Below are 26,079 nucleotides of genomic sequence, written 5' to 3'. Positions count from 1 at the left end.
AATTTTGGAGCTATTAGTTAAAGCTATTAGTTTTGCTTTGAGTAGTGTTTTTTCACTACAACATTCAATTTTGACCTCTTCATTTCAAAAGACTGTGGCTCGACAGGGATAACAGAGAGCCTGAGACAAATACTGAAGATAACTCAACATTTATTTTGGGAGTAAAGAGTTAAAACAAAAACAAATGCTAGAAAATAAATTAAATGGTCACTAAAATAATGCATCCTTGAGCAAAAAAAAAATGTGTTTTTGCATAATATAATATTTAAAAAATGTGCTGAGCCAGGGGGTGCCGAGCTATCTCACGGTGGGGCCTGGGCACCACTAAAAATACCCTAGCTGAGCCCCTGGGTCCCTGTCTACACCAGGCATCCCCCCCCCCCCCCCCCCCCCCGGAAAATTTTAAAAATTCAACCCTCTGAAATGGCATTTCCTGCGTTTTTTGAGAGGATTTCAAAGTAAGAAACGGAGACTGTAGATAACTGTTTCAGGCAGTATTGTATTCAAAGAATGTATACATTTTCGATGAAGAATACGAATTCAATATATACATTTTTGTAATGCCTCCACATGCATCATTTTATTGTAGTAGAGATAAGTCAGAGGGTGCAACGTGAGTGAGGTCCACATGACGATCTGAAATGCTACAATGACAGTCACTTTGCAGCATCTTAAGAATAACTTGCCAGGCTACTTAGGGTTAAACGGGTTAAAAACGCAAAACCTTTTTGCAGATGCACTGTATCATTTAGATGGTAACTGCGTTTGGGGGGGATGAAATACTGTGTTCATTGGTGTTTTCATTCAAACATATTATAACAACCCTTAATGTGTGGGCGATTGTACATCATAAGTAAGGAATCCTTGCGCCGCCGGGGTTCATCCCAACAGTGATACGAAGAGAGAGAAAATATGGCCAAGAGATTGTGAGGTCTGACTTTTTCCTGGAGAACCATTTTGTGATGCAAATGTATTACTCTGTTGAACGCATATTGTTTTGAGAAGCAAAACTCTTTATTTTTTAAACCCCAGCCAACCAGCCGGACTACCTTCATCAGCACCAAAACGAGGCTGGAACTCTGCTCACAGGACGCAGCAGGGGGTAAGAAGATGTTCAGAAATGATGTTGCTGATATGGGATGTTACACAGCTTCATGTTAAAAGAGGCGAACTGTCCCTTTAAAGAGGCGAACTGTCCCTTTAACACAGACTGTGAGCAGATGGATTTAACAGGGAGCTGAAACTGGAGAAATAACTTCTCAGCTGGATCCAATAACACAGAAAAGCTGCCTGAATGATGCATTTTTACCTGTGAGCCTCACAGCCTGCAGAGGACGCAGTTTCAGTTCAGGGTGAACCCACCCGCGTGTCCGTGCGTGTGCACGCTTCTTCATTCACCCGGTAACTTAGTTAGAGGACTTGTTTCCAGCACCGGGACATGGAGGCGGCGGACGCGAGCCGGCTATCCGAGGAGGACGCGCTGATCCTGGGGAAGGAGGAGCTGGTCCGGAGGCTGCGGGTTCTGGAGACCCGCAACACGGACCTGATGCTGGAGCACGGCCGCATGATGCAGGACGTGAACCGGAGCCTGCAGGTCCACCTGCAGGAGATCCGCAGTCTGAAGGAGGCCAACCAGCGGCTGCAGGAGGACAGCCAGGAGCTGCGGGAGCTCTGCTGCTTCCTGGACGATGACCGGCAGAAGGGCCGGCGGGTGTCCCGGGAGTGGCGGCGCTTCGGCCGCTACACGGCCGGCGTGCTGTGGAAGGACGTCGGGCTGTACCAGCAGAAGCTGACGGAGCTGGAGGCCGGCCAGGAGGCGCTGAGGGCGGAGAACGCCGAGCTGAGGGAGATCGTCCTCATGCTGGACGAGGAGCGGAGCGGCGCCGGCTCCCGGAGCTCCATCGACAGCCAGTCCAGCCTGAGCGGCCCGGTGCCGCCGCGGGACGGCGGGGACGGGAGCAGCACGTCCAGCGGCGGCAGCGGCGGCAGCCCGGACCACCAGCACCCCCACAGCCCCCTACTGAAGGCGGGTGAGGGGAAGACGGGCTCCCTGAGGAGGTCCATGGATGATCTGCACCTGAGAGGCTCCGGAGGCTCCGGTGAGTGATTCTGATTAGATTAGATCAGATCAGATCAGATTACATGAGATTACATGTGATTAGATGAGATTAGATTGTACTTTATTTATCCCACAGCGGGGAAATTCACTTGTCACAGCAGCAACAGACATGAACAAGAAATTTAAAAAAGAGAAATTTTAAAAAAAGAGAGAAAAAGCAAGTACTAAAAAGTAAAGTGACCAAAAAGTAAAGTATAAATAATATTGCACATTGTGAAGTTGAAATGAATAAAATATAAATAAACACGGATAAAGAAAAATCTCTATATGAGTGGTGGAGATGTGACTTCTGCTGGAGTTTCACTGCAGAAACTCAGCAAATATCAGCCTGAGATCAGAGGATGCTCAGTTTAAAAACTATAACACACATGCAGGAAAGTTACAAGCCTCACTTTTCTCCTTTTAACTCAGTCTTTAGGAAGCTGAACTAATCTAAACTCAGTTAATGATGGATTCAACATGCTCCTAACATGTAATTTAACCTTTAAATTTCTTTAGCTGATGATTTAAAGGTTGGATTTTAAAGGTGCCGTAAAGTTTTATGATGATCCCACAATTCTTTATTTATTTACAGAAACAGGAAACAGCTGCAGAGATTCACTGAAACATGTTCCAACATGAACATAAACCCAGAATCTGAGGCAGAACCAGAGTTAGTTCAGTTCTGAGCAGCTTTAAAGTGAATATCTGCAGATGTTTCCATGGTAACAGCTGCAGAGATTCACTGAAACATGTTCCAACATGAACATAAACCCAGAATCTGAGGCAGAACCAGAGTTAGTTCAGTTCTGAGCAGCTTTAAAGTGAATATCTGCAGATGTTTCCATGGTAACAGCTGCAGAGATTCACTGAAACATGTTCCAACATGAACATAAACCCAGAATCTGAGGCAGAACCAGAGTTAGTTCAGCTCTGAGCAGCTTTAAAGTGAATATCTGCAGATGTTTCCATGGTAACAGCTGCAGAGATTCACTGAAACATGTTCCAACATGAACATAAACCCAGAATCTGAGGCAGAAACAGAGTGAGTTCAGTTCTGAGCAGCTTTAAAGTGAATATCTGCTCTGAGCTGCTTTCTCCTCCAGCACAGCCTGAACCCTCTCAGACGAGCTTTCTGTCCTTTCTTTAAGGAGTCTGCAGGAATAGTTCTCCAGGCTTCTTGAAGGACATCCCAAAGCTCTTCTTTGGATGTGGGCTGCCTTTTGTTGCGTTCTCTGCCAACATGATCCCACACTGCTTCAGTAATGTTGAGGTCTTAGCAGGTGGAGATGTGAGCTGACCAGGAAAAGAAGAGCGCTCTGACTGCAGCAGCTCTGAAGCTACGTGTTTCAGGAAAATGATCTCGTATCATAGCAGAGATAATACAGAACTCTACTTTATTATCAGAGGTCATGGCGTGGCCACCGGCTGCTCACCTCATCCACACGAGTCCCAGTTAGTACGGCTGGATAGAAAGAACCGAGCGTCGCTTAAAAAGCTCTAAAATGCAAAGGATTGTGGGTCAGAACGACCTCCTTTCTCCCATAAAGGATCGTCCGGTTTATCCAATGATAAACTCCTTTTATTCGCATTCATGCCAGTTAACAGATCAGTTTCTTCCTGGGAGGTAAAGTGCACGGGTTCCAGGGGAAAAGACAACGTTTGTAAAAGCATAAATCCGACCAGAACAGGACCGGGTCATCAGGTGGTCTCCTGAGCTGCAGACCATCACTCAGGAGGCAGTTTATGGGGCTGTTTGAGGGTTAAAATGTGGGTTTGCTGACATTGCTCCTCTTTTATGTGCTAAATGGTGATTATATTGAAAGTTTTGTTCTGTAAATGTGATTCTCAGAAGTCCAGCAGCATGCAGCATTCAGATAATCCTCCACAGAGAAGGAAACCCAAACCTTTACTTTTCCTCTTGTTGTTGCTCTGTTGACATTTATATCCGCAGTGGATGGTGAACGTGGGGCAACTCGTTCGTTTCAGCTTAGAGATACAGATTCAATTAAATTAATGTGTAATCCAATTAATTCAATTCCAAATTAGTCCAAATTATAAGAAAAGTTTCCCAGCTAAGGAAACCAGCAGATTGCACTGAAACTTCTCTCTCGTCCTGAGCGTACATGAGGCGACTGTGGGAGGAAAAAACTCCCTTTGAACAGGAAGAAACTTCCATCAGAACCAGAACCAGGAACTAGAGCCCTGGACTCCCGCGGGACCCAACGCAAAGCAGTGCGGCGCGGGACACATTTTGAAAGCTCAGCGCGGGCGGGAGCGGTGATAAGCTGCAGTCCCGCTAACTAAAAACGTGTTTAATATAAAAGTTATAAATTATTAATTTATGTCTATCACATTGGCTATACAGTAGGAATGGCTTACAAATGCTGGGTTAGCCAAATGTTTTGTATGGCTGAACAATAAATATACAAAATTTCCACTTGGAATTACGCGCTGTCTGTCTGTCTTCCCTTCCTCTTATTACTACTACTATTATTAGGCTATTATTATTATTATTATTATTATTATTATAATTATTATTATTAGAAAAACTGGCGAATGCATAAGCCAAGACTTTGATCTCCTGCTGCTGAAAACAACTGAGAAGAAATAAAGCCTAACTAAAATGAGTTAAAAAGCGCGATCCATCTCTCCTTTTATTCAGGAGATGCGTATTGCACAACGACGAGGGACAGGGCATGGCTAACCTACTTAAATAATAATTGGAATACATGTTACATTTTCAACATTCTGGGTTTAGAAAAGGTAGGGTAATTAATAACACATATTGTTTTCATTCCACTTGTTTTTATTTAAATCAATGTAACCTGAGCTGTAGGCTTAGATATTTATGCTCAAATCCACTCAAAGTAGGGGGCGGGGCTCCATCACGCTGTGTTTAAAATCATATTAACTAAAAATATATACTTTTACTTCCAAGAATGGAAATGTGAGGAGTGGCATATAACATATGTACAATGTATTATTCTTAATATTCACGGTAGATTTTGGTAGGTATGTTGGGTAGGCCTCAGCTGCTTGTGCACTATGTGCCCCACCTGAAGGATCGGACAGCGGTGTGCGCAGCTAAGATCATGTTTCTTTCCTCAAGCCAATGACAAGAACTTCCGTGAGAAGTAACGCGAACGTCTGAATCATGCGGGAATTGCGGGCGGGCGCGGGACTGTACCAGGAACCATCTGCCTGGACCAGCTGGGGCTGAGAGGACAGGAAAGAGGGGACAACAAGCACCGTAACACCAGGCCAGAGATACCCGCTGAGAGAGAGAAACACAAGTTAATGACAACAATGATGTCACATGTACATGGAGAGGTGCATCATGGGAGCTCCCCCAGCAGTCTGGGCCTATAGCAGCTTAACTATGGGATGTTTCAGGGTCACCTGAATCATCCCTAATCTATAAGCTTTATCAGAAAGGAAAGTTTTAAGCCTGGTCTTAAAGGTAGAGAGGGGCCTGATAACTGAAGGCTCTGCCTCCCAAACTGGCAGCTGGTTCCACAGAGAGGGGCCTGATAACTGAAGGCTCTGCCTCCCAAACTGGCAGCTGGTTCCACAGAGAGGGGCCTGATAACTGAAGGCTCTGCCTCCCAAACTGGCAGCTGGTTCCACAGAGAGGAGGCTGATAACTGAAGGCTCTGCCTCCCAAACTGGCAGCTGGTTCCACAGAGAGGGGCCTGATAACTGAAGGCTCTGCCTCCCAAACTGGCAGCTGGTTCCACAGAGAGGGCCTGATAACTGAAGGCTCTGCCTCCCAAACTGGCAGCTGGTTCCACAGAGAGGAGGCTGATAACTGAAGGCTCTGCCTCCCAAACTGGCAGCTGGTTCCACAGAGAGGGGCCTGATAACTGAAGGCTCTGCCTCCCAAACTGGCAGCTGGTTCCACAGAGAGGAGGCTGATAACTGAAGGCTCTGCCTCCCAAACTGGCAGCTGGTTCCACAGAGAGGGGCCTGATAACTGAAGGCTCTGCCTCCCAAACTGGCAGCTGGTCCCACAGAGAGGGGCCTGATAACTGAAGGCTCTGCCTCCCAAACTGGCAGCTGGTTCCACAGAGAGGGGCCTGATAACTGAAGGCTCTGCCTCCCAAACTGGCAGCTGGTTCCACAGAGAGGGGCCCGATAACTGAAGGCTCTGCCTCTCAAACTGGCAGCTGGTTCCACAGAGAGGGGCCTGATAACTGAAGGCTCTGCCTCCCAAACTGGCAGCTGGTTCTACAGAGAGGGGCCTGATAACTGAAGGCTCTGCCTCCCAAACTGGCAGCTGGTCCCACAGAGAGGGGCCTGATAACTGAAGGCTCTGCCTCCCAAACTGGCAGCTGGTTCCACAGAGAGGGGCCTGATAACTGAAGGCTCTGCCTCCCAAACTGGCAGCTGGTTCCACAGAGAGGGGCCTGATAACTGAAGGCTCTGCCTCCCAAACTGGCAGCTGCTGCGCTGCCTGTTTTAAACTGACAGTAACGTGTCCTGATCAAACAAACTACACATGATAAACTCATCAAATAATTACAAAATAAGCTGTTTAAGCCTCTAAGTACTTATAGAAAGTGATTTTACACATTAGCTTAGCTTCTGTCGCCATGGCAGCCATGAGTTTTATCCGTTGAACATTACTTTGTTTAGGAAGCTGTGAGAGTTTTTTGGGTTTCTTGTCGAGTTAAATGAAAGGCCGAATCACTCTTCACGTCCTCCCTCTATAGAAAACTAAGGAGTGTCTCTGGGTTGTTCCTGCGCTGGGCGTCTCTTTGTGTGCGACGGATTCTAAATGCAACAAAGAGTCGGGCTGCATTGTTATGGTAACGAGGCATCATGGGAAACTCTCGGGCTCAGAAAAGGCTTGAACATACAATAAGAGCGTAAACCTGTTTCTGCACAGCTTCCACTGTCTGTGACAAAGAACGAGACGGGAAAATAAAAACAAAGCCATGAAGCTGAAATATTCTGAAAGTGGTTTAATCCGCCGTCCAGGAGTCAAATGTAACCCTGTAACCTCCAGAGGAAGATGGGGCTTCGCTTTAGAATTTAAATTAACACAACTCTCAAGCTCCTCCCCCTCCCTCTCTGCTGTGCTTCAGCTCTGCCTCCGAAGCTCCTCCCCCTCCCTCTCCGCTGTGCTTCAGCTCTGCCTCCGAAGCTCCTCCCCCTCCCTCTCCGCTGTGCTTCAGCTCTGCCTCCGAAGCTCCTCCCCCTCCCTCTCCGCTGTGCTTCTGCTCTGCCTCCGAAGCTCCTCCCCCTCCCTCTCCGCTGTGCTTCAGCTCTGCCTCCGAAGCTCCTCCCCCTCCCTCTCCGCTGTGCTTCAGCTCTGCCTCTGAAACTCCTCCCCCTCCCTCTCCGCTGTGCTTCTGCTCTGCCTCCGAAGCTCCTCCCCCTCCCTCTTCGCTGTGCTTCAGCTCTGCCTCTGAAACTCCTCCCCCTCCCTCTCCGCTGGGCTTCAGCTCTGCCTCCGAAGCTCCTCCCCCTCCCTCTTCGCTGTGCTTCAGCTCTGCCTCTGAAACTCCTCCCCCTCCCTCTCCGCTGTGCTTCAGCTCTGCCTCTGAAGCTCCTCCCCCTCCCACTCCGCTGTGCTTCAGCTCTGCCTCTGAAGCTCCTCCCCCTCCCTCTCCGCTGTGCTTCAGCTCTGCCTCCGAAGCTCCTCCCCTCAGTACACTGAAAAAAAACAACTCATAAGATTTACTTTAAAAACCCTTTGTAAGTATTTGCACTCAAATGATTTAAGTAATATTTAATGCTGCAATATCAAGTAAATTTCACTTACCATAAAACATAACAGTTTTGAAGATATCAAGTAACATTTACTTAATTACATCTAAGTTTTAAGTTATATTTATTTAAACAAATGAAGTAAACTCTACTTGTTTTTCATAGGCAGGAACATCATTTTACTCAAAATTTTAAGTACATTTTATATATCTGTAGTTTTTGCTGTTATGAAGTAACTTAGTAGATTTTAACGATACACTTTCAGAGTAAAGTTTATGTAGTATTTCTAGGTTTATGTACATACAACTATTAAACATTTAAATTGTATGAGGAAACCTAAGTAAAACTTACTCTTCCCCCATAATTCATGTATTACTTAATGTTTAATTTGACTTAAGAAGCTCTAGTTCTTACTGAATCTTAAAAATACAAGGTAGAAATTATGACAGTTACTTCACCAAAAAGTCACTTTTTTCAGTGTAGAGGCGAGTGACCATAGCAACCGTAGAAGCGGCAGTGATTATTGTCGGCTCGTGTGAATCTCACACAATCTCATCCCAGTTGTTGGAGCTGAGCACCAGTTTTACTTCTGGATTAAACCAAGTTTTTTTTTGTTGAAAATCGAGGCTCTTTTGAGTTAAAATGGGGGATTTTTCTGCCTTCAGAGGTGGTTTATAGTGTTGAACGGTGGCTGTAATTCTGCCTCAGAAGCAGCTCAGACTCGTGGCGGTGCATCACACTCGTGTTTGTCAGCTGCCGTTCTGATTTTTGGTCGACGAACGTGAAGAAAGCACGCAGGACGTCGGCTCTATCGCCGACAAATGAAGTCGTTAATCAGTTTTTAATCTTAAATGAGAATCTCGGTGCTCATTTGAATTAAATTATCTTTACCCACAGCCGGCGATCAGAGACCCGTCCTGGTTCTGATGAAATTAAATGACTTGTGTTTGATATAATGGACAGAAATCCTGCAGTTTTCTCTAGTTTCTGCCATGTTTTACACATTTTGAAGATGAAACCAGGCCGTTTTTTTGTGTTTTAATGTTCCTGTCCTTTGAGTTTATGGTTTCATTGTTTCTTGGTTCTCTGATTTTTCTCTGTTTTGTGTCTTAGTTGATGGTGACTCTGTGTTTTTTGGTTTCTGTGGTTAATTCAATTCAACTTGCTTCTGCTTTTCCATCGTGTTTTACGGTCCCGTTCTGGTCATTAGTCCCAGTTATCCCAAGTTCCCCTCCTTCGGTCCTCAGCTCCACTTCCACACCTGCCTCCGCTCGATCAGCCACGGCTTCAGTTACCACCTCATTAGTTCCCCTCGGTATTTATTCCCCTGTGGTTAAAGGGACAGTTCGCCTTTTTTGACATGAAGCTGTATGACATCCCATACTAGCAACATCATTTCTGAACATTTTCTTACCCCCTGCTGCGTCCTGTGAGCAGAGTTCCAGCCTCGTTTTGGTGTTGATGAAGGTAGTCCGGCTAGTTGGCTGGGGTTTAAAAAATAACGCGTTTTGCTTCTCAGAACAATATGCGTTCAACAGAGTAATACATTTGCATTAGTATGCGAGTCTGAGTAAGCAGAAGTTCCCGGATGCATACTAGATTCTCCGAAATGTTGGGTATGCATCATGAGGTTACTACTCATACTCAAACTACCCAAGATGCAACGTAATGTGACGTCGCCGATCGTCATTTCCTGTCAAAACGGCAGTTTCAAGCTAGCTACAACGAGGGTAGGTTCACTTCCTGTTTTCAAAACAAAAGCACCAATTGTATGGTAATGGCTTTCCCTATGATAAAAGGCAATGGGTATTTTATTTTGTGAAAATAACAGGAAGTGCGTTGCTCACTGCGGCTAGCTTTAGTAGCGCCGAATTCGTGGGAACAAAATTGTAAATAGCCGGTATTTTGTCAGGTTTTCAACACGTTGGGGATCTAAACGACTACTTTCTCACCTGAAAATGTTTCAAATGTTGCTAAAGTTTACAGAGTTTAGAGCTTAAGAGAAATCAGCTTCAGGCCGGCTGATTTCAGCTCGGGCAGGAGCGCAATGCATTGTGGGTAAACGCTCTGCATACTGTCTGATCGATGAGTATGTAGTATTTGGTTTCGAACACAGCCACTGTACATTATTTTCTCTTTTTCTCTGAAATGCTCCCAAACTTTAGACATTTTTCCTCTTTTATCTGATTTTTTTGCTCCTGGTTGTTTCCTCCATCGAGCTGCTGCAAACGTTGTGCGACAGTAATAACCGTCCCTGTGAAACGGGGCGAGCAGAACACGTTGGTGGGAGTTATACGAAGCTTCGAGGCTCAGAGGATTTTTGGTGATAATTATTCGAGGAATCATTTCAGCTCTTTATCGCACCCATCAAAACTGAAACTGTTACCGTACGCTCACACCAAATAAAGACCGGATTTATTTTGTACCCTTTTAATATGGTGTTGTCACCGTGAAATCAGGAAAAACTCTTATTGTTCATATGAAAGCTCATTATTTGTCTCACGGTATAAGAAGAAAACAGTCTGACTAGTGTCCCGGACAAAGATTACCAAAGACAATGAGGTCATTTGTGTTGTAAAAATTAGTCACGGCCTGACGGGGATTTGTTGGGAAAAGCTGCCTGGTCAGGATTTCCCACATTCCTGAGAACACAAAGACCCAGAGGCACTGTGGGAAAAACTGCAACATGGGAAAATGATGAAGAGACATTGTTTAGTCCAACATCACTGGGTAGAGCTCACCTGCTGGGATGAGCCCGCTGAGGTGCTTCCACAGGCCAAACCGGCAATTAGCCTCGATGCACGTAAACATGGAACAAATAAGTGTTTGTTTTATGCACAAACAGCATTTAATGTATTTTAAGGACGGATTACTCGGCTTATTTCACAGTGACGGGGCAAAAAAAAGCCTCGTTTGTGACGCCATGATGACGCTGGGGCGTGTAAATGTCAAACCGAGTTTAACGGCGATATGTGACCAGAGGTGGAGTAAGAGTATCCAAGTAAAAGTACTGTTACTTCAGAATAATATGACTCAAGTAAAAGTAAAAAGTAGTCATCCAAATAATTACTTGAGTAAGAGTAAAAAAGTGCTCGGTGAAAAAACTACTCGAGTACTGAGTAACTGTCGAGTAACGTCTGATTTATTTGTTAACACAAGCATTCAATCAGACAGACAAAAATACTAAATAATCATCTTTAGGCAAATTAGAGTTCATCCAACTGTTAAAATAAATTAAAATTAATTAAATAATTACAAAATAGCTTAAATTAAAATAATCCAGGTAAATTCAAGAACTTCAATAAAAAATAAAAGAGACTTAGGAAATGTTTAAAACATATGTAACCCATATGTAACCTAAAAAACAAACATTCACCTATCCATGGGGGGAAAAACGAGTTTAGGAAACTTAGCGCTACATGTTTCCTCAAGTTAGATGTTGAGTTTCTGCTGAAATGTGCGTTTGTTTTGGTTGCCACAGAAGACACATAATGTAGCTGCTGTTTCTCACTCTTTGTAAGGTAAACATGCTTTCAGTATGAGGCCTCGTCTGCGTCTTCATTTCCCACCGTTGGTTCTGACATTTTTCATCTGTTTCTTTGTTTGTTTGCTACGACTGCTAATGCTAAAGCTAACCCGTCCCGCCGCTGAGATTGAGTACGGTCACGTGACCAGACTGCATGGCTGCGTCTGATTTTTCTCCGTGTCAATGATGTTTCCAAAATGGTTCCAGTCTCACTTTTACTCGGCCATTTTCATTTTAAAGTTCTTCCAGACGGCGGAGTCGACAGAACCAAAGTCATCTGTAAACACACACAAAACTAAATGCTAAAGGCTATACACTACTTTTGGATTCATTTTTGGATTCTGCGTACAAATGAGATTAATCGTGATTAATCAGGGAAATCATGTGATTAATTAGATTAAACATTTTAATCGTTGCCCAGCCCTAAAGTTTATTTTTTACACCAGTTTCTGTACATAGAACCCGGCCTCTAGCCATCCTGTGTTTTCTGGACCCCGCGGTGGGATTTTCGTCCCCCCGTCGGCCTCATTCCCGGCCATCTGTCCGACGCCATTATGTGGCTGACAATGGGGAGCCGGCCTTCAAAGACTCAACCCCCCCGAACGCCTCTGAGGGGTCAGAGGTCGTCTCCTGCCGGCGACCCTGCGAGGCTCTGATTTATCCGAGTGTTTCTGTGTTTCTGGCTCAGAGTAACACCAGAACACATCTGATGCTAACTGTAACTGAAGTTAACTTCTTTGTTTCAGTCTTAATCTTCTTTGCTTTTCCCTGTTCGGTGTTCACTGAACTTCTCCTTCTGCTCCTTCTGCTTTAAGTTGGATTTGTGAAGCTTTATTTCCTGTTTCCTCCGTTTTTGCTTTGTTCTGTTGGGTTTAGCCTCCTGTTCTCGTTGGTCTCGGGTTAATAAGATCCTCATTATGACCCGTCCTGTTGGATTTTTCCTGTGCAGGACGTTTAAATGGCCCCTCGTTCGGTAAATTCTTCTGAGTCTTTTTGCTTTTTACGTCTGTTTTTGGGTACAGAGCCTGTTTCTGCTGGGGCTGAAGCTTCGAAATGTTCCGTCTGTTGTAAAATACATTTTTTATTTAAAATCAAATCAAATCAAATTTATTTGTAGCAAATTTCATGTACAAACAATTCAAAGTGCTTTACATAAAATAAAAGCATTGCAGCAGGGAGTGGAAGAAGCATTAAAAATGCATAAAAGAATATAAAGAGAAACACATAAAATCATTTAAATTAATTTAAAAACAAGCAACAGTCTAGATAAAATCAAAGATATCGTGCAGATTTCATGCATAGACACATGAGAACACAGATCTGATGAAAACTGACAGAATCTACAAGGTAAAATAAAAAAATGTGCATTTAATGCCATAAAGCAGAAACGTTTAGGCCCAGTTGTCCCCATATTTTCTTCTCTGAGATGTTGCAGTAACATCCTGATTAAGGAGCAGAAATGTGTGATTTTACTCGTCAGTAGAATATAAACAGTTCTCTCACTCTAACACTTCCATCCAGTTAGAGGTCAGAGGAAGCTGAGGAGCTGCAGGAAACCTCCCCTCTGAGGTCGGATTGAGGCGGTTTCTCCCCTTCTCAGACTTTATTGAGCCGCATATTTTGCTGAGCCCATCAAATGCAAATAGTCCATGTTTGTTTGAGTCAAATCTGGCCTAAACCTGAATTAAAAACACGTTTTTCTGTTTGATGTCTGGTACGTTTGAGACCAGAAATGTGAGTTTCATTCCCTGAACTCGTCTCTGTTCTGATTCAGACAAGTTTCAGTGCAAATCTGCTGGTTTCCTTAGCTGGGAAACCTTTTGTCCTGTGGGATCATTTGAATCTTAACTAACTGAACATCAGTGTTTTAATCTTGAACTTTTCTGCTAAAAGAACAGTTTTATTACTCATGTTTAGGTCAATTTATTTTGTCCAGTTTTTTTCTGCTTTTTTCTGCCATAGAAAAACGGGTTTTCTGACCGATCTGATGAAAACTGACAGAACCAGAAGGTAAAATAAAGAAACTTCTCTTAGAACAGCTGCAGGATGATAATCCAGAGCAGACCTGCTTAGTTTAAGGCCTCTGAGTGACGTCTGAGGACGCTGAAACATCACCGGTCTGAGGAATCTTTATTCGCAGCAACATGAGCACAGAAACAGGAAGGCCAACCGGATCCGTGCTGACCGGCTGTAATTTAAGGACGACCTCTGCTCGGGGTTTGAGGTCGTTACTCTGAGCTCAGATTTACTGCACAGACGGAGCTCGTGTCTGACTTTTAGGCAGAGATGGGACCAAGTCACACATGTGCAAGTCTCAAGTAAGTCTCAAATCTTAGCTTTCAAGTCCCAAGTAATATTTTCTTGGGCAAGTCAAGTCACCTTATTATTGCAAATGCAGAATCTGATCTTAATAAAGAGAAAAGACAAGATATTACTTGTCAATATTACAGATTCTTGATATTACTGACAACTGTCAGTAAACATCATTGGCCAATGTGTCCAACCAAGCTAACGTTAGCTAACTACCGACTAGGCTAACAGGATAATATTAGCTAATTTGACGAGCACTTACTTGTCAGAATGGATCTTCAAATGACGAACAAAGTTGGAAGTTGCCGTCTGGCTGTCTGAGATGTTGATGCCGCATGTCTTGCACTGTGCTGTTCGTCTTTTGCCGTCAAAATGGTGATTATGAAAGCCGAAGACAACGGTTGTGTTCGAAACCGCCTACTGCATACTGCATACTGCATACTGCATACTGCATACTGAATGCTGGATACTGCATACTACATACTGCATACTGCATACTACATACTACATACTACATACTGCATACTACATACTACATACTACATACTACATACTGCATACTGCATACTACATACTACATACTACATACTGCATACTGCATACTACATACTACATACTACATACTGCATACTACATACTACATACTACATACTACATACTGCATACTGCATACTACATACTGCATACTACATACTACATACTGCATACTACATACTACATACTACACACTGCATACTACATACTACATACTGCATACTGCATACTACATACTGCATACTACATACTACATACTACATACTACATACTGCATACTGCATACTACATACTACATACTACATACTGCATACTGCATACTACATACTACATACTACATACTGCATACTACATACTACATACTACATACTACATACTGCATACTACATACTACATACTACACACTGCATACTACATACTACATACTGCATACTGCATACTACATACTGCATACTACATACTACATACTGCATACTACATACTACATACTACATACTACATACTGCATACTACATACTACATACTACATACTGCATACTACATACTGCATACTACATACTGCATACTACATACTACATACTACATACTGCATTCTGCATACTACATACTACATACTGCATACTACATACTACATACTGCATACTGCATACTGCATACTACATACTGCATACTACATACTGCATACTACATACTACATACTGCATACTACATACTACATACTACATACTGCATACTACATACTACACACTGCATACTGCATACTACATACTGCATACTACATACTACATACTACATACTACATAATACATACTGCATACTACATACTACATACTCATCGATCAGACAGTATGCAGAGCGTTTACCAACAATGCATTTGGCTCCTGCCCGAGCCGAAATCAGCCGGCCTGAAGCTGATTTCTCTTAAGCTCTAAGCTCTGTAAACTTTAGCAACATTTGAAACATTTTCAGGTGAGAAAGTAGTCGTTTAGATCCCCAACGTGTTGAAAACCTGACAAAATACCGGCTATTTACAATTTTGTTCCCACGAATTCGGCGCTACTAAAGCTAGCCGCAGTGAGCTAACGCACTTCCGGTTATTTTCACAAAATAAAACACCCGTTGCCTTTTATCATAGGGAAAGCCATTACCATACAATTGGTGCTTTTGTTTTGAAAACAGGAAGTGAACCTACCCTCGTTGTAGCTAGCTTGAAACTGCCGTTTTGACAGGAAATGACGATCGGCGACGTCACGTTACGTTGCATCTTGGGTAGTTTGAGTATGAGTAGTGACCTCATGATGCATACCCAACATTTCAGAGAATCTAGTATGCATCCGGGAACTTCTCGCTTACTCAAACTCGCACACTAACTCAAAAAGTTAGTATGAGTAGTAGGAGTAGTAGAAGTAGGCGGTTTCGAGCACAGCCAACGACTCTCGGTCCCGCTGACATGTTGATGCATATCTGATATGAGTTTATTCTCTCCAATAAACACTAAGGTATGTAGAGAGGGCATGGCTGACTGACAGGGTAGGGATCCAATCATGACGCCATTCTCAGCCTGCGCTCCTACCGGGTAATCCATGTTATTCTTTAAATTTATTTATTAATTTTATATTCAAACTGAAAACATGAACTGAATAACACTCAAGTCGTTCAAGTCATCGTGTCTCAAGTCAAGTGCCGAGTCTTTAACTTCCAAGTCCGAGTCGAGTCTCAAGTCTTTTATTTTTTGTCAAGTCACAAGTCACAAGTCATCAAAACAGCGACTCGAGTCCCCATCTCTGGATAAAAGGATAAAAACCTGGATCGTTGCCTTGAACTCCAGCAGGTTTCGGTCCTTCAGATCCTCTCAGAGGCCGGGTTTCTCTCCCCACTTTGTTTCTCTTTTCATCCTTTCCTGCTGGATGAATAACAGTCTTAAGTATTTATTTACTGCAAGAATTTGGAGCTCCAGATCAAATGACTCCAGATGGAGGAAGAACAAAGCGTTCTCTGTTCGCCTCAACACGTCAGCTATACATCATGGAAATGAGCTTTAAGGAAATATGCTGGTGTGTTTGTATCCAGTGTGACTTCAGATCCATCCTGGAGTTTCTGCTGCTCCCAGAAATGATGCCGGACTGTTGGACTGTTGGAATTATAATGCTGAATGCAGCAAACACCACATGGATGCTTTTCTGAGCAAAGTCTGAGGGAAATGAAACAAACTTTGTGCACAAAAACACCTGAAGAAGAGCTCAGTCAGTCATCCTTTAACTGGAATAAAAAGCAGTTTATATCACTTCAAACGCACAAGAAGAAATTATTACACTGGGAATTTTAACATTTGATTAAATAGAAGATATTTAGGGGATTTGACTCATTTTATTCGGGTTAAAGTCATTTTTATGTATTTTTGCTCATGATTGAAATGAGCCAATTCAACTTTAAATTATTTTATTTTGAAATACGTGCTTTTATATTGAAACAAGTAAAACAGGAAGTAGCGCCGGTTAGCTCCGTTAGCTTCACACCTGTAGCGGTGATGTTAGCTGCTAGTTTATCTTTATTTTATTCCTCCATGCTTCGTGGTGTTTGCTGTAACTGTGTGAATGTGATGCATTCAACAGACTTTTACAATAATAAAACCTGCGTTAATGCACGATAAAATATTTATCGGCGTTAAATAATTAACGAGTTAACGCGATAATAACAAGTTATTTCACCTAGCCCTAGCAGGAAGTAAACAATAAACATGGATATAATTTTAAAAAATGACATTTTGAGATCATATTTGGCCCCTAAAGAGTGTTTAAATGTCTTAAATATCCATTTGCCAATAAAAGACTTTAAAAACTGCCTGTTGGGGTATCTTTAATCATCTTTAATTCAGACTTTATGTGTCTTACATGTTTTTAACTGCAGTTCTGGTGCACAATGACCCCGTTTCCCCCCCTAGCCTGGCGAATCGTCTCTTCCTTTCAAACCGAACACATCAGGTAAATAAATGAATGAACCAGAAGAATGGGACATTCTGCTGAAATCCAGGTGTGCAGAACGTGTAGAGACTCATCTGAGATCGCCTGAAGCTTTAATGTCACCTGACAGACAAGAATCTCTCTGTGAGATAATAATCCAAAGCATAACAGCGCCGAGTTTCAGGCCCTGGAGCGACTAAATCTAAAATATAACATCTTCTTTAGGGACGACGTGTTCTTTTATCATTTAAAACCCGACTGGAGTCCTGTGTCGAGTGCAGGATGTTGCATGTTGAGAAAACCTGACTCCCATCTGAACATTTGGAACAGAGTCAGAAATAGTTGAAGTCTTTGGTTGTGTGCAGAGGAATGCATGTGAAACAATGCTAAAGGCTAAATGCTAAAGGCTAAATGCTAAAGGCTAAATGCTAAATGCTGCAGCAGAAAGTGCCCCAGGTGCTTAATCCCTCATCCTGTTGTGAGAACATCCGAACACCAGCGAGTACAGCATCGCTGTGCAGGGATCAGTCAGCTCAGCCGGGATCAACACCGGGTTTCTGAGCTGTGTGTGGGGATTAATTCAGACCGGCTGCTAAACATTTAAAGAACATGAGAGGAGAAACTCTCACCTGACTGAAACTGGTGTTGGTTTACCCGCAGAGTCGGGAAAAAAGAAGCTTTCTCTCACAGTTACTTCACATTTCTTTGTTTTATCGCTTTAGTTTAGTGTCCCATTTGCTCTTAAAACAAGGTTTATTCGTTGAAATGTTCTCCCAATCGACAAACCAAATCACATTGTGTACAGTCCATTATTGTACACAATCTGTACATACTGTAAATTCTGTTTATACTGATAATCTGTTTATACAGCCATAGATATATATGTTGGAATCTGTTTTGGCTTCTTGAACCATTTCATAAAGTCAAGTCAACTTTATTATCAATGCTGCCGTATGTTCAGGACATACACAGAACTGAAATAGTGTTGCCCTCTTATCCCTGGTGCAAAACAGAAATAAACATGAAGTAAAATATAATCAATATATATAAAGTAGGAGGTAAAAAAACGAAGAAGAAAGAAAGAAAAATACTTAAAAAAAAATATATATATATATATATATATATATACAGGCTAAAAGATATATAAAAACAGCAGTGGCAAATCTGTATGTATATATATATATATATATATATATATATATATATATATATATATATATATATATATATATATATATATATATATATATATATATATTTATTTATTCTCTCTTTTTCTTTTTTTTTACCTCCTACTTTATATATATTTATTATATTTTAATACACTGAGCACCAGTGTTTTGCACAAGGGATAAGAGGGAAACACTATTTCAGTTCTGTGTATGTCCTGCAGATATGGCAGCATTGATAATAAAGTTGACTTGACTTTATGAAATGGTTCAAGAAGCCAAAACAGATTCTAACAAGTTATCCATTATTATCCCCTGTTTCCCATCTCTGTGGTTATATATATTCACTGCAGAACAGTGAAACTATGACGTGTTTTAGATGAAAACCTTTGCTCAGCCCAGAACCAACAGATGTAACCTGTTTCCTTTCAGATGCCTCAGACAGCTACACCAGGCAGCTGGAGGACCGGCTGAGGATGCTGGAGGATGAAAACAAGCAGCTGCTGTCACAGGTAATTATTACTGCTTTCACCGTGTTTTATCTTTTTAAGCCGTAGGACCCTTTTGTAGGACATTTCCTGCTTCTTCCCTCATCTTCAGCCCAGTCCTTGTACCTGAGCATCTTCAGAGGAATGTGTTTTTTCTTTGTTAAGCCACTTAACTCTGAGCTGTGAACCATTCAGGCAGGAAAAAGGCTCCTAACTCAAGGGATGAACCAGTGTTGTGTCCACACAGAACAGACAACTTAGCAAAGAAGCCGTTTTGAATAGTTTGCATCATTTCCTGCCTCATGTGGGCTCTACGCTGCAGTATTCCAAGCTTTTAGAACAGTATTCAGATGTCTTATCTCTGGCTGGGCATTAATACAGTTTTTTTTCAATTATTATTTTATTTTTTGGGGCTTTTGTGCCTTTAATGGAAAGTTCAGAGAGACAGGAAGCAGGGGGAAGAGAGAGGGGGAACGACACGCAGCACAGGGCCGTCCGATGAGGGACTCGAACCGGGTTTTTATTTTGGCTTTTATTTTGGCTTTTATTTTGTAAAAGTCTGCTGTTCACAGGCTTTTATTTTGTAAAAGTCTGCTGCTCACAGGCTTTTATTTTGTAAAAGTCTGCTGCTCACAGGCTTTTATTTTGTAAAAGTCTGTTGCTCACAGGCTTTTATTTTGTAAAAGTCTGTTGCTCACAGGCTTTTATTTTGTAAAAGTCTGCTGCTGTCTGCTGTGGAACAGGAAAAGAAAGTAATCGGCGGATCCACCAAACATGGAGAAGGGTACGGAACTTTTACTCGGCCATTTTCATTTTAAAGTTCTTCCAGACGGCGGAGTCGACAGAACCAAAGTCATCTGTAAACACTGCCAAGTTGAATTGTCTTCTCAGCGTAGTAGTTCCAGTCTAAAATATCACTTAAAGGCAAAACACACAACTGATAGCAGCAAGTCATTCAAGGAAACAGACAGTGGAGCGAGGCTTCTACATAAAAACTACAGAAAGATGCTGATGTTAAAAGTGTGTTTACACAACAAATGTTATGGCACTTTCATTCATATGGCAGCACATTTAAAATAAAGCTAAATGCTAAAAGCTATACGCTACTTTTGGATTCATTTTTGGATTCTGCGTTAAAATGAGATTAATTGTGATTAATCAGGGAAATCATGTGATTAATTAGATTAAACATTTTAATCGTTGCCCAGCCCTAGTCTTATCTAATCATGACTGGAAGCAACTGTAGACAATGTTTAGACCCGATTCTCTGGGTATTATTCAGGGTTATGTGTGAAAACAGCTACTGTTCTTCCTCCAGTCAAATGGAGGGAAGGTAAACTCAACATGTAACAAACCGTATGCTGTATAACACTGACTCTGTGTGTATGATTCATACCAAACGAGCAGTAAAAGCCTCGGTATTAGCTCATATTTGGTCTTGTTTATGTAGCTTCCCCCTGTGTTCCCTCCCTCTGTTGCATTCAGGTATTTTCAGTTTGTTTCATTTCACACTCCAAAGCACAGAGGAATTACCTCTGCCTCAAAGCAATAACAGCAAAATCAGTTGAGCAGGTTCAATATTGCTTTCAGTTCCTTCGTTATTCTTACGTCGCCACTGAAATTACAAACCTCTGCTCTAATGGGATTTTAAAGATTGTTTTTTATTAGTTATCTTTGCAACTAATTTCACCACCTGTGTTAAATCAGTTTAGCTCACTCTTTTGTTTTAAAGCGAGTGTTCACATTTTTCATCATAAATGTTAGAGGAAAAGATCAGTGTAAGCTACAGTTAGCCTTTATGCTAATCTTAGCGTAGCTTAGCATAAAGCATAAACAGCTAGCTTCACTGTAGCTGAATGTGCTAGAAAACCCTAAACTGTGGAGCTATTTCTTTAAATGATGCTGACTTTTGTTCACCTTTTGACACAACAGGTCTTATCTCCAGTTTGGGAATATTAGCATAGCCACCAGAGCTGTTGCTAACAAGATGCTAACATGTTTGCTGTTAGCTGTTGGGAAACTTGAATTGACCAACGTCTGCTAATGAATTCTTTTCAGTTCAGCTGTATTGATGAAGTGTCAGATAATAAGAGGTAAATTACCCCCCGCACGGATGCATAGTTTACTTTTTAAATGACCTGAAGGTAAATAGAAAGTCTTAACTCTGGGTAGAGGGTGTTCGCTGCTCTGTGGATACAGTTCTGCACCAAAACATAAAGATACAGTCATGTTCATGTCATGAGGGGAGAAGAATTGTTCTTTCAGAGCTACAGACAAACAAAAATTTACTTTTTTTCTTTTCTAACATCCAGAGGTTGAACCCTAGGAGGTTGAACCCTACAAGGTTGAACCTTTGGAGGTTGAACCCTAGGAGGCTGTAGCTGGGGCACCAGAGCATATGTAACACCCTCCTTACTGAGCGGGTTCATGCAGCCACAGACAGAAGCAGATTATTGGATCGTTAACAGTGGGAAATGTGTTTACTCTGAATAAGTTTCTGTGTCCCAGCTGTGAGTTTGAGGTTGGTGTCTCAGTGAGGGGATCGTCTGTCTGACCTGCTGTATTGATGAGCAGCCGATTGATCGTTTCCTCTTAATGCAAACACAGCAGGTCTCCTGTTACCTGCTGCTTCCTCAGCTCCTGGACAGCTTTCCCGTGGATTTACTTGGTGTTTGCAGTGATTGTGATCTGACGCTCCCCTTCTGCCCCACCAGAACCAGACGCCCGCTGGAGAACCTTCCCCCACGGAGCTCTTCCTCCCTCTGGGACAGAAACCCGAGGCCGTTGTTCACGCCATGAAGGTACATTTGGGACAGTTTGGGACAGTTTGGGACACTTATTCTACCTCCATTGAGCCGGTTATGTTGGCTTCTGCTTTACAGACGACGCTCCTCGCAGAAACCACACCAAGGGTTGTTTGTTTTTGCAGGAAATAACTTTTACATTCAAACAATAAACGACCTGTGGAAACACTGGCTGTGTTCGAAACCGCACCTACATACTGCATACTACATACTACATACTTCCATACTGCATACTTCCATACTACATACTGCATACTACATACTACATACTACATACTACATACTACATACTTACATACTACATACTTAAACACTACATACTACATACTACATACTACATACTTCCATACTACATACTTCCATACTGCATACTTCCATACTGCATACTTCCATACTACATACTGCATAATACATACTACATACTACATACTGCATACTACATACTACATACTTCCATACTGCATACTTCCATACTACATACTGCATACTACATACTACATACTGCATACTACATACTACATACTACATACTACATACTACATACTTCCATACTACATACTACATACTTCCATACTTCCATACTACATACTGCATACTACATACTACATACTACATACTACATACTACATACTTCCATACTACATACTACATACTTCCATACTACATACTACATACTCATCGATCAGATAGTATGCAGAGCGTTTACCCACAATGCATTTCGCTCCTGCCCGAGCCGAAATCAGCCGGCCTGAAGCTGATTTCTCTTAAGCTCTAAACTCTGTAAACTTTAGCAACATTTGAAACATTTTCAGGCGAGAAAGTATACGTTTAGATCTCCAACGTGTTGAAAACCTGACAAAATACCGGCTATTTACAATTTTGTTCCCACGAATTCAGCGCTACTAAAGCTAGCCGCAGTGAGCAACGCACTTCCTGTTATTTTCACAAAATAAAATACCCGTTGCCTTTTATCATAGGGAAAGCCATTACCATACAATTGGTGCTTTTGTTTTGAAAACAGGAAGTGAACCTACCTTCGTTGTAGCTAGCTTGAAACTGCCGTTTTGACAGGAAATGACGATCGGCGACGTCACGTTACGTTGCATCTTGGGTAGTTTGAGTATGAGTAGTAACCTCATGATGCATACCCAACATTTCAGAGAATCTAGTATGCATCCGGGAACTTCTGGCTTACTCAAACTCGCATACTAACTCAAAAAGTTAGTAGGAGTAGTAGGAGAAGTATGCGGTTTGGAACACAGCCAGTGAAGAATGGCATCTGTGAGCTGTAGTTCTCAGCTGCTTCCTGTAGCTAGATATCTGGTATTTAAGGGTATGAACAAACAGCCTTTTTGTTTGTTCATACAAACTAAAATGTTTTCCTCTTATCAGCCCAGTCTGAATGTCCTTTAGTCCATTTTGCAGAGGTTGTTGTGGAGAAAAGAGGAGTCCGACTCACCTTTGCAGCCTCTTATGGGGAATTTATTGATCAGAACGACACAGAGACGGCAGCGTGTGACCTCTTTTACCTCCTGATATCATTCTGTGTGTATGCGGCCCAAACCGAAATCTTTATCTGGCACCTGCTGTCTGAGAATGCTGCTACATCTTTGTCATTGTGCAGACAGAGTTCACTCTGGTCCTAAACAATATGTGGTGTCAAGGCCCTGCAAGGCAAAGGGAACCTTTTCTCTGAGGGATCAGGGAGCAGTCGTCACCCAGCCCTCCAACTGGGGCATTAGTGGCTGTTTTCATGGACAGATGACCACTGCCCCTTGATCTCCAAAAGCAAAAAGGCATCTTACCTCTACGGGATGGAAGGGTAGAAGGAACTGTGTCAACTCTGACTGCTCATTTCCATTTTTGTTGGGAAATTGTTTAGATTGATTTCTTAGAAACTCATCAGAACGTTTAAATTTTTCCTTCAAATGAGACGTGAAAGCAGAGTTTGAGCAAAGTTTCCACGGTTCTGGTGCATAACTTTCTGTAGGTGTACTGAAACGGCTTCAGATGGATTTAAAGTGTGTGTCGGTTGTGTTTGAAGGTGCTGGAGGTGCATGAGAAGCTGGACAGGCCGAGCCCGATGGAATACGATGAAGATCTCAGTGAGAAAGAGAAGGCCATCGTCAGGGAGATGTGCAACGTGAGTTTAAAGGGGGTTAAAGGGGACGTGTCCGGGAACAAGGGGACGGTCCGGGTAAAAAGGGGGCGTGGTTAAATGGGACGGTCCGGGTAAAAGGGGCGTGGTTAAAGGGGACATGTCCGGGTGAAAGGGGGCGTGGTTAAAGGGGACATGTCCGGGTTAAAGGGGACGTGGTTAAAGGGGATATGGCTGGGTAAAAGGGGAAGTGGTTAAGGGGCAAGTGTCCAGGTAAAAGGGGATGTGGTTAATGGGGGCGTGTCCTGTAAAGGGGGGCGTGATTAAAGGACACGTGTCCGGGTAAATGGGGGCGTGGTTAAATGGAATATGTCTGGGTAAGAGGGGGCGTGGTTAAATGGGATATGTACGGGTAAAGGGGGCGTGGTTAAAGGGGATATGTCTGTGTAAAAGGGGGCGTGGTTAAAGGGGATATGTCTGGATAAAGGGGGCGTGGTTAAAGGGCACTTGTCCGGGTAAAAGGGGGCGTGGTTAAATGGGATATGTCTGGGTAAAAGGGGGCGTGGTTAAATGGGATGTGTCCGGGTAAAAGGGGCGTGGTTAAAGGGGACATGTCCTGGTAAAAGGGGGCGTGGTTAAAGGGGACGTGTCCGGGTGAAAGGGGACGTGGTTAAAGGGGACGTGTCCGGGTAAAAGGGCCGTGGTTAAAAAGGGCACGTGTCCGGGTAAAGGGGGCGTGGTTAAAGGGGACATGTCCGGGTAAAGGGGGCATGGTTAAAGGGGACATGTCCTGGCAAAAGGGGGCGTGGTTAAAGGGGACGTGTCCGGGTAAAAGGGCCGTGGTTAAAAAGGGGCGTGTCCAGGTAAAAGGGGGCATGTCCGGGTGAAAGGGGACATGTCCGGGTCCCCTGGTCCACTGGTCCACTGGTCCACGGTTCCACGGTTCCACGGTTCCTTTTTCACTCTCACACACGCCTCACTGGCCCATCTGTTTGGTTTTTAGTTAAAAATACGTATTTGATGAAACTCTCCTTCATACGACAGACTTCCTGTGGATCGTCTCAGTTTAATCTCCTTCGTGTTTCTAACTGTCGTTTCATCCTCGCAGGTGGTTTGGAGGAAGCTGGGCGACGCCGCCGGCTCGAAGCTCTCCGTCCGACAGCAGCTCTCAGGAAACCAGTTCAAAGGACCTGCCCAGTAGCCAGACTCCCGGGGAGGCCACCGGTGCTCCCAGTACACCCACAGAACTCTCCTGAATGGGCCCAGAGGCCTTGCAGAGCGGCATAGTGGCGGTTAGAAGAACTGCAGCTCAGAGCACTGAGTGCACAACCTTCATTTCCTCTCCAGGAAATGAGTCGTTTGGTCTGAAGACGCACGTCTCAGAGACTGTCGAGCTGCTCGCTGGCGCCACCGTGTGGACAGATACGGCACACTTTATGTTAAAATAAGTCAGGATAGATATCACATTTCTGATCTTTCGTAGCTTCTAATGGATCGTACATTTCAGCTGCTGGATCAGAGCTGCTCCTCGTGCGTTCAGCATGTAATGAAGGCAGCTCTCCGCTGCTCGTGCACAGTATGCAGCGCAGGTCATTTATTCACCGGAGCTGAACAACACTCGTCTGATTATCGAATATTCGCCGCTTAAATCAGCGCACCCCCGAATCAGAAAACGTTGGGATGGTAAAACAGTGATTGTTCCTTTAACTGCAGGAGCTATAAACTCCAGATGTTTCATGTTCTGCCTCATCAGCTTCATTTAATTCGTTAATAAAGATTAATTTTGACATTTCAGACACATTTCAGACAAAGTCTGGACGGTGGAGATAAAGATAAAGCTTGTTGGGAAGTATGGACGGAGGATGGAGGTTTTCTGATTGGCTCATGTCACATGTCTTTAATGATGGCTGAGGAGGAGGGGAGAAGTGGGGGGGGCTTCAGTCTCACCAGGTGAATGACCCGAACGGACTTCCAGATGGTACCTGAGAAGAGAAAAGATGGAGGCAGGAAAGAATGAATGGATGGAAAGATATGGGCTGTGTTCGAAACCGCATACTTCCATACTACATACTGCATACTACATACTGCATACTGCATACTGCATACCGCATACTGCATACCGCATACTGCATACTACATACTGCATACTGCATACTCATCGATCAGACAGTATGCAGAGCGTTTACCCACAATGCATTTCGCTCCTACCCGAGCCGAAATCAGCCGGCCTGAAGCTGATTTCCCTTAAGCTCTAAACTCTGTAAACTTTAGCAACATGTGAAACATTTTCAGGTGAGAAAGTAGTCGTTTAGATCCCCAACGTGTTGAAAACCTGACAAAATACCGGCTGTTTACAATTTTGTTCCCACGAATTCGG

The 26,079-nt window shown here is 43.1% G+C and overlaps 1 protein-coding gene across 1 annotated transcript; it reads left to right on the top strand.

Annotated features, from left to right (window-relative positions):
- Positions 1 to 1,405: 1,405 nt before the first annotated feature.
- On the top strand, positions 1,406 to 25,599 carry LOC142366039 (coiled-coil domain-containing protein 85C-A-like). Its single transcript, XM_075447809.1, has 5 exons — positions 1,406 to 2,099; positions 18,745 to 18,824; positions 21,515 to 21,601; positions 23,649 to 23,747; positions 24,811 to 25,599. Exons 1-5 carry the CDS (start codon positions 1,439 to 1,441, stop codon positions 24,901 to 24,903), a joined length of 1,020 nt encoding a protein of 339 aa, XP_075303924.1. The 5' UTR covers positions 1,406 to 1,438; the 3' UTR covers positions 24,904 to 25,599.
- The last annotated feature ends 480 nt before the right edge of the window (positions 25,600 to 26,079 follow it).

Source organism: Odontesthes bonariensis, chromosome 17, assembly GCF_027942865.1.
Source record: "Odontesthes bonariensis isolate fOdoBon6 chromosome 17, fOdoBon6.hap1, whole genome shotgun sequence".
NCBI classification, from domain to species: domain Eukaryota; kingdom Metazoa; phylum Chordata; class Actinopteri; order Atheriniformes; family Atherinopsidae; genus Odontesthes; species Odontesthes bonariensis.
This window is presented reverse-complemented; position numbering and strand designations above follow the sequence as displayed.

Bases quoted from the DNA above. Each gene is read 5' to 3' on its own strand.
- LOC142366039 (XM_075447809.1), top strand. From the start codon at position 1,439: ATGGAGGCGGCGGACGCGAGCCGGCTATCCGAGGAGGACGCGCTGATC. The intron at 18,825-21,514 runs GTAATTATTACT...CTGCCCCACCAG, and splicing joins ACAAGCAGCTGCTGTCACAG to AACCAGACGCCCGCTGGAGA. The intron at 21,602-23,648 runs GTACATTTGGGA...TTGTGTTTGAAG, and splicing joins CCGTTGTTCACGCCATGAAG to GTGCTGGAGGTGCATGAGAA.